Below are 13,165 nucleotides of genomic sequence, written 5' to 3' on the forward strand. Positions count from 1 at the left end.
ATGCTTCAAAATCATAGCTCTACAAGATTTGGAGGAGGGTTTTTTTTGCAGATGTAAGGTTATGAAAACGATAGGTGTCCGCATAAAAGAATAAGAGCCATTTGTTCTTGCTTTAAGAGCTTTGTGAGAAGGTTTGAGACTAAATAATTTAATAGGGAGCCAACGGAATCTTCTGGAAGAAGAAGACAGTTGGAGAGTGGCAGTTAGAAGGGAGGGCACTGAAAGCAGGTTAGTGAGTAACGCAGGCAAAGAACCAAGGATTTCATCTGAACAGTAAAGTGGAGACCTTATTCTGCAAAATAGGTGACTCCCTAGAAATGCTATAAATGATAGATCATTGTAGAAATGGGTGGAAATTGGAAGCCAGGCTCAAATTTATCTTGAAGCACCCCAATCCTGTGCATGTCTTTCAAAGGAAGGGCTAGATGGTGACTTCTAGGTCCCAATGTGGCATTTTCCCTGATCTGAAATGACATCAAGTGGAAATTGGTGAGACAGTTGTAATGTCTACAACTGGCCAGATTAATCAGTGAAACCTTTGGATGGTTTAACAAAGGTGATTCTGATTAATTAGGCTGCAGATTTTTCAATCATTAAGAAAATACAGGCATGAAAATTTTAACAGGAGATGGCAAAAAATCAATCTTCCACAATTGACTGCTTTGGCAAGCGTGGGTGTAAGGGTGGTAAGAATTTTCATCAGAAGGACTGAACCCTGAGAGCTATACTCCAACATAACTAGAGGTTTGGGATTGGAAAAATTAATCTCACCTATTGTTGAAAATTCTCTCATCTATTAAACTTAATTGCCGCTCATCTCCAACAACTTTTAGCTGATCTAAAATCTAGCTGATTCGTTATAGATGGTCAACTTTATTTTGGTTAAAGATTGTAGATGCGTTCAATGACGGAATTGGAGGTGGCCCCAGGTAGATAATCTACTAATACAATCCTTGTCATTTAAGACAATTGTTCTCATGCATGCTTTCTTCCCTACTTCTGATTGCTGCTTCAGTGTTTGCTCTTTCCAGTACAATGTCTACTTCCAGTAGCAAAAATCCGTCCACTTCCTCGCTCATTTCCCTAAACGAACGAGCAGTGAGCCCGATTCTTGCCAGCTCGTCAAACACCTCATGGGACCTGCATGCAGATGACTTCACCAAGGAGTTGTCCTGTTCCCTTTGCTTCGAACTGTTTAAAGAGCCGGTCATTCTACCTTGCGGTCATAACTTCTGCAAATCTTGCCTGGAGGCCATCTGGAATAAAAAGGGTGTTTTCTGCCCAGAATGTCACGTCAACATTCCCGAACGGAAGTTCATAATCAACCAAGCCTTGGAAAAGATGGCGGAGAAGATTAAGACTCTTCACGTAGGTGGTCAACAGCAGAAATGCATGGAGCATGGCGAACCACTGACCCTTTACTGGAAGCCTCAAGGGAAACTAGCTTGTTTCACCTGCCGAGAAGCTCAGATGCCTGAGGATCAATGCTCTCAGTTTCTTCTCATCCCTGATGCGGTGCAGATATATACGGTAAATGACACGCTGAGGCCTTGATGCTTGGTGGAGCCTCTTTAAGTAACACCAGCTGCCTGCAATTAGTGCAGGTTCGCATCCCACCAGGCTCAAGGTTGACTCAGCCTTCCATCCTTCCGAGGTAGGTAAAATGAGGACCCAGATTGTTGGGGGCAATAAGCTGACTTTGTAATAATGCCGCTTGGGGGGGGGGCGAAAGCCCTAACAAGCAGGCATATACATAGAATGAAGGCTACTGCTAAGCTTGTAAGCCGCCCTGAGTCTTCGGAGAAGGGCGGGATATAAATGTAATAAAAAAAAATAAAATAAATAAATCAACGGTCCCGAGAGCCAGTCAAAGGGAAGCTTCTGAAGGATGTTTCAGCAGATCACCTCTTAATATTCTGCGGTATTTCTCAAGCTCAGCAACTTGACAGTTAGCCGTGTGGACTTCAGCTCCCAGAATTCCACAGCCAGCATGCCGGCTCTGGAATTGTGGGAGTTGGAAGTCCACACCGCTTAATAAAGTTGCTGAGCTCGAAAAACCTTTGTGTTCTGTTTGAAATGACCCCCACTTCGAGGATGACCCACATTTGAAGGCTAAGGATTTGGGGCAGAAGTCACTTTTTTCAGTGTCGTTGTAACTTCGAACGGTTACTAAATGAACTGTTGTAAGTCGACCTGCGCAAATGCCTACTTCAAAATTGTGTTAAAGCAGATGTGCGCGCTCTCTGAAACGCCCACTGCTTTTCTCAGAGGAACGCTAGAAGCCAAACCTTTCACAGGACAAAGAGAAGGAGCCCAGTCAGAATCAAATGCAAAGGACATTTAATCGAAACTGCAATTTAACTCAAACGAAACCTGTAAAAGTGTAGTTACGTGATTATTCCCCATGTTTCAAAGAGTATTATTTCCTTTCTGCTACATTAAAACTGAAGAAGCAACAACTTTGACGGACTTGATCCTACCTAAGGTTTTGATTAGAAAGTGAACATCTATATTGATACAGGTTAGCCTTGTATTTTAAACAATCATTTCAGAACTGAAAGTAATACTACATAACCTTGCAACTTAAAGACCTTTGGACTTCAATTCCCAGAATTCCCCAGCCAGCCATGCTGACTGGGGAATTCTGGGAGATGAAGTCCATAAGTCTTAAAAGTTGCCAAGTTGGACACCCCTGCTGTATATATTTGCAGCATTATTTTTCAACAAGCCATGAGTTAGGGCCTAGTTGGCATCTAGGAAATCCACTGAAAGGTTCAAACCACTTTTTAATCTGGCTAAAACGTAGCTGTAACTTGACATTATATCCATAGGAAAGGCTACTCACATTGAGACTTCAGCTCAGGTCTATCCTGGTAAAACTGGAGGTGTTGAAGAATGCCCAGGAGGAGAAAATATCCAGTCATAAAGTGAGTATGCACAAATTCAATAGATACCATCCGTTTGATTTTTTTTTGGACGAAGGGGGAGAGGACAATATGTTTAATTCCCCCATTTTGAACACAAATATGTACACTGCAAGCCGATAAAATCAGAATTGGTTTTCTTTCTTGGTAGCCATTATTAAAATGAGGAAATGGGTCTAAAGCAATGTTGCAAAAGCTCATTTATGGTGTAGTTATTGTTCCCTGGTAAATAACAGATCAACAATCAGAATCTCTATAACTAGTGTCCATTAGTTGCATGGATTTGTTTTCAATCTTTTTTCTTTTTTTATTTTCAGGAGAACAAATTACAGCTCCAGTACCATATCTCCTTGGAGTTCCTAAAGCTGCACCAGTTTCTTCACACCAAGGAGAAAATGTTAATTCATCGGTTAAAGGAAGAGAGTGAAATACTCCTGCAGGAAATGGAAGGAAATCTAAACAAACTCCAAGACAGATCGCAGATTGCGAAGGACACCTTGGTCTGCATTCAGGCTCGGCTGTACCAACAAAATTCTGCGGGTTTCCTAAAAGTAAGATTTCCAGATTTACACAGTTGAACGTGGTTTGGGATTATGTCGCTGGAGTCTCAGACGTAGGACTCTCAGGCATCTGCTTAGCATCGAGAAGAAGGATGTAGTTGAGAATTACGATGTCAAGTAGACAAGGTCAAAGATAGAGCTTGCAGACATTTGGCTTTAAGATCATTTTGTGCATATTTTAGAAGAAAGGTATGTATGTCACCCAGGGCCTTCAAAACCGTGAAGACCATTGAAAATTTTGAAATCTAATCTACTACCTGTTTTGCTTTGTTGAGTTATATTTATGCTATAAATGGGTCCAAAGGGAAGGCAATTTAGAAATGATTCTTCTTCCTTTTCTCTTTTTTTTTCTCCTGACAGGGAATAAAGCCATTTGTAGACCGGTGAGTATGAGTCTATAAGGAAATATTCCAAAATAATTATTGCAGACCTCAAGAGTAGCAAAAATATGACGATTAACCACAAAACCTGGACCATCCCCATTGGTTGGCCTGATCTTCCTGGAGCTGCATATCCTGCCCTGTCCGAAGGAACTCAAACAAACATAAATACATAAGGGTCTTCCCTTGAGATTGGGAATCCCAACATTCAATGCTTCAGCATCTATGTAGTTTTCTTCTATGTTGATGCAAGCACATGTAGCAGTGTTCAAGCAATGAATGAGTTCCAATAGAAGAGAATGGTTATTGTTCAGGGTTGAACTGTGTGGTCCTTGGTGCTCTCTGACCTTGGCGTTTTCTTGCAGACGTTTCATTGCCCAACCCATCATCGGTGCATGGATGCTGTTAATTAGTTGGGTAATGAAAGGTCTGCAAGAAAACAACCAAGATCAAAGAGCACCAAGGACTGTACAAGGAATAAGTTAATTGGCCTATGTTGCTACTTCATTTTTCCTCCTTAGCTCCGTGCAATTATATCAGACAGGAAGAAATGCCAAGGATAATGTTGGCATCAAACACACCTCTTTTCCATATAGTCATTTGTGGACAACGTATAGCAATTCTTTGAGGCAGGAAGGGTTCCTCACTGCATTGCTCTTAACCAGTATATATCCAAGATAATAGTGGTTTCTGGGATTATCTTCCCCCTCCTCTCCCATCATTATCCTATTTAACTAACTCTACAAATGTCTTAGGGACGTGGTGGCTCAGTGGGTTAGGATGCTGAGCTTGTCGATCAGATGTTTGGCAGTTTGGCGGGTCGAATCCCGAGTGCCACATAACAGAGTGAGCGCCTGTTACTCGTCCCAGCTTCTGCCAACCTAGCAGTTCGAAAGCACGTAAAAAATGCAAGTAGAAAAATAGGGACCACTCCGGTGGGAAGGTAACAGCGTTCTGTGCGCCTTTGACGTCTAGTCATGCCGGCCACATGACCACGGAGACGTCCTCGGACAAGCGCTGGCTCTTCGGCTTTGAAACGGAGATGAGCACCGGCCCCTAGAGTTGGAAATGACTAGCACGCATGTGCGGGGGAACCTTTACCTTTACCTTTACCTTACAAATGTCTTGTGTAGGATGGAGCAGAAAACTGACAATTCGTCTCTGGGACAGTTAGTGACTGGGACGCTGAACCCTGGAGAATTCAAGGGCCCCATGCATTATGCCATATGGAAAGAAATGAGAACCATCCTTAATCCAGGTAAAGAAGCAACCAGATCCAGTTGATCTTAACTGAAATGGATTTTTTTTCACATTCCTATCATGGAAGAAGAGATAGTGAAGCTCATGGAACTGGCTGGGATGGCGAAAGAAGCTATTCTGATTAAGGAAAATATTTTAGTCTGACTTTGTTTCTACTTGGAAACCACTGTTGGACTTCTTGCTAAAGAAACCCACATTTAATTTTGGGATTTGACACTTGAAATTGTTTATGATGATAGAAATACTGTTGCTGTTGATTTTAGAATAAGAGCTTCCTGTATTTCATATCTGTACAAAAAAAGAGAAGTTAGCACACCGCGTAGATAGGCCTTGTTTACACTGCGTCAACTCATGTGGATAGATCTCCTGTGCTTCACCAGTCATGTCCTTCCTTCCCCAGACATCACCTTCATCACTTTGGATCCTAAAACAGCCCACCCCAACTTGATCCTCTCCGAAGGGTTGACCTGCGTCTGGCATAACGACATGAAGCAGATTCTTCCAGATATTCCAGAAAGATTTGACTGCAGTGTTTCGGTCTTAGCTTCTGAAGGATTCACCACCGGGAAGCACTATTGGGAAGTGGAAGTGCAGAAGAAGACCAAGTGGACCTTGGGAGTTGTTCGGGAAAGCGTTAACCGGAAAGGGAATTATCCCCTGTCACCCAAGGAGGGCCACTGGCTGATCAAGCTGAGGAATAAGAATGAGTTAAAGGCTGTAGATGTCTACCCCAAATGTCTAACCTTGGTTGACAATCTGTGCAGAGTGGGGGTCTATTTGGATTACGAGGAAGGCCAGGTATCCTTTTATGAGGCCCTGGCTATGTCTCACCTCTACACCTTCACGGACACTTTCACCGAGAAGGTGTACCCCTACTTTTGCCCATGTCTGAACGACTCTGGAGAGAACAAGGAACCACTGAGAATCATTGCTTTTGATATGTAGAAGCATGGTGAAGTTGGAAATATCTCCTCAGCCGATATGTCTCAGCCTGGCTTTGGGGAAAAAAAAAGGAGCTTATAGGAGTGTGGGATACGCCTCCAGTGCCAATAGAAGGGCCCAACCATTTCCTTTGGACTTCTGCTGTGGTTTACTACTGCAGTAGAGTAGGTTTTTTGCCCTTTCTGTGGTTCAGCTGGGACAACAGTCATGGCTTGGAAAGGTAGCCAGATGCCTCCTTGACCACTTAAACAGTATCTCCAATGGCGTCGTCTGATTTCTTTCCGGGACAATATCTGACTGTAAGGTTGAGCAGAAAGATGTATCCCAAGCTATTAGTGTTCCATTCCATAACACACATATGATAATAATAATAATAATAATAATAATAATAATAATAATAATAATAATAATAATAATAATAATAATAAAGGTATCTTGATCAAATCAAAAGAAAAAGTTAAATTTAAGCATGGCTTTTTCCCTCTCCTGATGTTTGATGGACAGCTCACTTCTTCAGAACCGGTGTGAAAACAGGCAAACGTTCAGAAACTCGAAGTAATACAGGTAGTCCTCAACTTACAACAGTTCATTTAGTGACCATTCAATGTTACAACAGCAGTGAAAAATGAGACTTATGACCGTTTTTCACAGTTACAACCTTTGCAGCATCCCCATGATCACGTGATCAAAATTCAGATGCTTGTCAACTGGTTCATAGTTATGACAATTGCGGGGTCTTGGGGTCACGTGATCCCCTTTTGCGACCTTCTGACAAGCAAAGCCAATGGGGAAGCCAGGTTCACTTAACAACCGTGTGACTAACTTAACAAGTGCCGTGATTTGCTTAACAACTGTGGCGAGAAAGGTCGTAAAATGGGGCAAAACTTAGCAGCGATTGAAATTTGGGCCTCAGTTGAGGTTTGTAAGTCGAGGACGGCCTGTACTCCAAACCAAACATCCGCGGTTGACTTCTGTTACTCTTTGCCTATTCTGTGGGTTTGAAATATCACTGTTAGCATGATTACGGTTCGCATGATCTATATTTTGCAAAGGCTGCTCTTTTGAATCTGCAAGCAGGCTTCGGGGGCCTCTTTTAGGCCCTTTATTTTCAGAGCTGGGTGAGCTCCAGGCTCTGGATTTAGCTGCCCTTTGCAACGTTCCGACCAGGGAGGAGACCCCCTCCCACCCACACACCCCCACCCCGGGAAGGAGAAGGAAACCCAGGTCTGTGATTTGCCTGCAGCTTCCACTGGAGAAATGCACACCCGGGTGCAAAAAAAGCGTGCAAGAGAGGCTCAGACGCCTGTGCAAACCGCTCCCTTCAGGGCGGAGTCATTTCGGGGCCTTCGTTCGGACGGAGAGGAGACGGGACCGATGGAGCTGGGCGAGGGTCCTGCTGGGCCTCAAGGCGGGATGTTTACAGGCCGCAGCGCCTGGTTCTCGCAGAGCGTCCCCCCAGAGCTCTACCACCTTTGGGGTGAGGGGGGGGGCAAGGGAATCCTCATGGGAGGAGGGAGGGGAGGGAGGAAAGCAGGGGAAGCCCCCATTGGGGTGAAGGGGCCCAAGTCTTCCCCCAGTTGCAATGAAGGGCTGCTGGTGAGAATCGGGCAGAAATCAAAATGGCGCCCATGTCATTGAACCCCCTCCGCCCAGCCCTCCCGGCTTTGAATTTTGACAATGGCAGTGGTGGGGGGGCATGGACCCCGGCAAAGCCAGGAGAAAGTTCCTCTGCCTGGGGAGGCTGAACCTAGGACCTACTTTTAAGCAGAATTACAGGGAGTCCTTGACTTATGACCATAAAGAGGAACAGCTAGAATTTCCATTTGCTAAGCAAGGCGGTTGTTAGGCAAGTTGCACCCCCGATTTCGTGACCTTTTTTTTTTTTTGGCAAATCCCAGCAGTTGTTAAACGAGTCGTGGAGTCGTTAAGCGAACCCAGCTTTCCCCATTGACTTTGCTTGCTGAAAGGGAGGTGGCAAATGGCAATCACATCACCCTGGGACAGGGCAACCTGGGTAATTACGTGCCAGGTTGCCATGTGCCCAAATTTTAATCACCTGGCCATGGGGATTGTTTTGCCAGCTGTAAGGGCAAGGACCTAAGTCACGTTCTTCAGAGCCGTTGGAACTTCAAACAGTCGCTAAACGAACAGTTGCAAGTCAAGGACAATCTGTATCGAGATTTACATCCAAATATCGATGTGAACTTTTCAGCCTTTTTTCCGAGAAAAACCTAAATCTTGGTAGACCAAGTCATTTGCAAAGAATATACTGTACCAGGTAGTCCCTGACTTATGACCACAATCGTGCCCAAAACTTCTGTTGCTAAGTGAGACGTTTGTTAAGTGAATTCTGCCCCATTTTAGGACCTTTCCTGCCACAGTTGTTAAAGCGAATCATTGTTAAGTTAGTAAAATGGTGGTTTAGCGAATCTGGCTTCCCCTGTTGCCTTTGCTTGTTGGAAGGTCACAAAATGGGATCACGTGACCCCGGGACCCTGCAACCGTCGTAAATATGAGCCAGTTGCCAAGGGTCCAAATTTTGATCACGCGACCAATGGGGAGGCTGTCACGGTCGTAAGTGTGAAAAATGGTGATAAGTTGCTTTTTTCAGTGTCGCCGTAACCTCGAACGGTCACTACATGAACTGTTGTAAGTGGAGGGCTTACCTCTGTTGTGACTTCACGTTGTTGTGTTGCATGATCTTCCCTGTGATGTTTTTCTGCAGTTGGTGAAGGAGGGGTGATTGTGAATTTGGATGCTGCTGATTATCTCTTCAGCAGCAACGCTTCTCACCCGGATACAAAAAGGTATCGCAACTCCGCTTGGATCAGTATCTTACATGGTCTTATTTTTATGACCAGGAAAAAAAAATCCTCTCTCTTGAAGGGTTCAAGACACCAAGCAGTTCACTCTCCTACATCTTGTGAGCCAAAAATTCTGGTTTCTTGCTAGGTTTTATTTATCTCTAGCTTCAGCTAAATTCTTGGCTGGGGTCTAGAATCCGATTATTTAATTAAGAACTGCGAATAAACTGCAAGGAGGCCTAGAGGTGAAGATGCCTCTCGCTTGGAAGGTTGAGAGTTCAATTCTAGGCAGCGGCAGATGTTTCTCTATCAGGGCACAAAGAGGAAAATATCTGCTGTGAACTCCGTGTGGGCGTCAGGAAGGGCATCCAGCCAGTAAACTCTCCACTCCATTCAGTCGTCCTGACTCCACCCTGAATAAAAGAATTAAAGGGTAGTAAAAAAGGGGGGGGGGAAATGAAGAGCTGTGAGTCTTCTAGAGTCTTGTGCCATATAGATAATTGTGCATATAGACAAATTATCACATGCACACCCACCACAGTACAAAAGTGGGCATCACATTGCAAAAAAAATGCTCCAATTTTGCTTGGTGTGGGTATTTAACAGAGATGAAGAAATTGCTTGGCACTCACAGATTTATCAGAAACACTCTGCTTTCTGAAAACCATCGCTACCTTCCCTTGTGAAGTTGTAGTCTAACACCACACAAGCAAACACGTTGAATTGTTTCACCTGACCTTCATAAGTTTCCTTCTTCTTGCCTAGAATACACCAAAGTTTAGACTATCTAGAGGACCGAGTCACCGTTTTTCATGCCTGCTTTCTTACTGCGAGTATCAATGCTGAAATAAACACCGTACCTCTAGGACATTTTGTTCTCTTACCAGACAGCTTGCAAAAAGGTTGTGTATGTATAGAACAGAATGAGCAATAAGTTTAACAATAATAGTAATAACAACAACAACAGCAACATCTGCCTGTCTCAGGTCCTAGAGAACTTTCTTTCTTTCTTTCTTTCTTTCTTTCTTTCTTTCTTTCTTTCTTTCTTTCTTTCTTTCTTTCTTTCTTTCTTTCTTTCTTTCTTTCTTTCTTTCTTTCTTCCTTCCTTCCTTCCTTCCTTCCTTCCTTCCTTCCTTCCTTCCTTCCTTCCTTCCTTCCTTCCTTTCTTTCTTTCTTTCTTTCTTTCTTTCTTTCTTTCTTTCTTTCTTTCTTTCTTTCTTTCTTTCTTTCTTTCTTTCTATAATCTGTATATAATGTATGTTCTCATTTGTGTTTTTTACTTGTGTGTAGTGTGCACTGTAGACAGCACTTAATTTTGTGGTGAGTTACACAGTGACAATAAAGATATTCCATGATCCTGCAACCATCATAAATATGAACCAATTGCCAAGCAGCTGAATTTCGATCATGTGTATGGGGATCCCCACAAGGGTTGTAAGTGTGAAAAATGGTCTTAAGTCATTTTGTTTTCAATGCTGTAACTTGGACCGGTCACTAAATGAACTGGTGTAAGTTGAGGACTGCCTGAATAAAAGAACAGCTGATACACTTGGCAAGAAAACCTCATCAAGCAATTGCAACTACATATATTATAAACAGAGAGGTAATGTGGATTTGCACCTGTATGGCTATGCATGCCAATGAGATCGATTTGTTTTTCTAACTATATCAGGTTCGGACTATATTGTAAGCATAGGATGAATCTTTTTAGAAATTTCCCAGGTGGGGATATAAGTTGCCAGATAAGGCTGGAAAATAGATGTTAGTATTCTATTATAAAAGATGCATCACATTTAATTACTGTGCATAGTAAATTTGGCAGCTAGTATAATTGCTAGTGAAGAATGGCTCTGTTGTTACATTAATAATTGAATAACCTTTCGCTTCTTGAGTGGTTTTCTTTTTCTTTTTTTTCCCTTTTGCCTTCACTGTAGAAATTAGAAAAAAAATTGGCCACTTTATCTGGGAACAGATAACCAGTCCAGTTCAGGACTTACACGACAGTCCACTTATACCGCAGGTAAGAAAAAAAAATACTGTATCTAGAATGCAACAGTTAACAATATTATGGCCCAGAGTTTTTTTTTTTAATTTTTGTTATTTTCCCTCAGGCAAAATTGTTCATAGAAGGTGACTACTGCCCCATATAAGAGAATACGATTTATGAGGCTGATTGAATTTCTTTTATAAACCGGTATAGCCAGATGGAATAATGAGACATTTGAAATTACGGTTGTTTTTCTGTCCACAGTCTGGTCCAACTGCTGAATCAAAAAGCATCGAGAAGCCGGAACAGATAAGAGACAAGAAAGAGCTGGAGAAATGGTATAAATTTGAATGGAAACAATGGTAGGAGATTAATATGTATTGAAGGGTAGTGTATTGACTGAGAATAACTAATTAGTCTAATTAATCTGTTTCTCCTGGCTCTTGAAAATGATTAATCAGAGCAAAGCCTAGATCCTTGATTCTTAGTTAGCAAGATGATAGATGAGAAAAATGATAAACTGAAATTAAGAACAGCCCTTCTCACTGTATTTATCAATAGAGGAACTGTGATAAACCAGAGCAAGGGGTTGGACTAAAAGTTCTCCACGGTCCCTTCCAGTTCTGTGATTTTAATATTTACGTTTCTTGCAGCCAAGGTCCAAGGAGATCTGAAACAGGGAAGCTAACCTACATTCCTCTTCAAGGTTATCCATCAAGTAACATGGCGACAGGTATATAAAATATATGATGGATACGTTACTAAGACGTATGGCTCAGGAGAGCAATAACTAGGTTTTCTAATGTCTCATGATGTTGGACAAATTAGAGGATGTTGTCGGAGACATTCATCTCTCTGTCTAGCTAGCCAAACTCCCTTTTTATGACCCTGTAATCCCTTAATTTGGGATAGTCAGGGCGACTGGATGGAGCTGAGTGTTTACTGGCTGGATGCCCTTCCTGATACCTATGCGGAGTTCACAAAAGATTTTTTTTCTTTGCGCCATAAGAGAGAACCATCTGCCACTACCTAGTATTGAACTCTCAAACTCTCAACCTTCTGAGTGAGAGGCGAGGGTCTTCAGCACTAGGCAACCACTATCTATCTATCTATCTATCTATCTATCTATCTATCTATCTATCTATCTATCTATCTATCTGTATAATGCATATTTATTAGCATTTCTTTTCTAGGTTATACCTCTGAGAGACAGTTGAAGAAATTTCTCGGGAAGATACGAGATTTCATTCCTGGCTGTTCTGGTTATTTAGCATACTGGATTCCGAATGAAACCAATCTTTTCTCTGATGTAAAGATGAAATTAAAGAGGAAGTCATGAATAACTTCCTTATGAAGAATGATGCTTGTTTCTCAGTTAACTTCCCTGCAGTTTTTAATTCCTTCTTTTTTTCCCCAGTAGAGTTTGGAACGTTATTATTGCAAAAGCTGTTAAGTGCAAAAGTTGTGAAGTTTCATGCTGCTCTTTCTGTCGACGAGTCAATCCGACCAAATTAGGGCATGTCCTCTTCTTAGAATTCCAGCTATTAAAATGTTGCTACTGTTTAATGAAATCAATGTGTTTTAGATCCGTTGTGTTTTGACATTTGCTCTGCCATGAAATATTAGCATTTTTATTTATATTTATTTACATACCACCTTTTATTACTTTTATGCATAATTCAAGGTGGAGAACATACTTAATACTCTTTTCTCCTCCTATTTTCTCCACAACAACATCCTTGTGAGGTGGGCCAATCTGCTTAAGGCGATACTAGAAGTCCCCAACGCCTGGTGATTGGCCCAAAGTCACCCAGCGAGCCAACTTTGATTAACGGTTGGGAATATCAACTGTTGGTTTTATCTGTGTTTGCTGCTCACAGTAATCTTTTGGAAATTGGCAAAAGGATCTAAATGGGGAGCAAGTCATTATTTTGAAAACGTGAACTTCCTCTGCCAGATACTCTGTGGTGGTGAATTAGTGCTGATCTTGTCCAGGAGGTGGCAGCATTGAGCCAGCCTGAACTGATGTAAAAAAAAGAAAAAAAAAAGAATTAAGCAACAGGGTATTAATACTTGAGTTATATTATAATATACTGTAGAATTGTAAAAACAACAACACCCTGGAGGAATGTAGTGTCCAACTACTCCATATTGTAGCCTAGAAAATAACAAGGTATCCAGGCAATCACCTGGAATTCAGCCCCCTATCTCTGTTTTGAAGACCAGCCTATCTAATATAGTATCAATCTGCAGTTCATTATTGTGAATTACAGATCCAGACAGTCCTCAGTTTTACAACGACTTGTTC

General features: G+C 42.1%; 2 protein-coding genes across 2 annotated transcripts; both read left to right on the plus strand.

The window, feature by feature from the left end:
- Nucleotides 1-981: 981 nt before the first annotated feature.
- Nucleotides 982-6,410, plus strand: TRIM69 (tripartite motif containing 69; the record flags this gene model as incomplete). The annotated part of the gene is made up of 6 exons (XM_081336991.1): nt 982-1,530; nt 2,832-2,927; nt 3,242-3,475; nt 3,845-3,867; nt 4,998-5,122; nt 5,525-6,410. The coding sequence occupies 6 exons, from the start codon at nt 982-984 to the stop codon at nt 6,067-6,069; spliced, it is 1,572 nt and encodes a 523-aa protein (XP_081193117.1). The 3' UTR covers nt 6,070-6,410.
- Nucleotides 6,411-7,479: 1,069 nt separating this feature from the next.
- On the plus strand, nt 7,480-12,455 carry TERB2 (telomere repeat binding bouquet formation protein 2; the record flags this gene model as incomplete). Its single annotated transcript, XM_081337025.1, has 8 exons — nt 7,480-7,543; nt 8,792-8,873; nt 9,636-9,703; nt 10,411-10,473; nt 10,805-10,890; nt 11,122-11,219; nt 11,511-11,590; nt 12,051-12,455. The coding sequence occupies 8 exons, from the start codon at nt 7,480-7,482 to the stop codon at nt 12,194-12,196; spliced, it is 687 nt and encodes a 228-aa protein (XP_081193151.1). The 3' UTR covers nt 12,197-12,455.
- Nucleotides 12,456-13,165: the final 710 nt, after the last annotated feature.

This window comes from Vipera berus (assembly GCF_964194415.1).
Source record: "Vipera berus genome assembly, chromosome: 12".
In the NCBI taxonomy this organism is placed as follows: Eukaryota; Metazoa; Chordata; class Lepidosauria; order Squamata; family Viperidae; genus Vipera; species Vipera berus.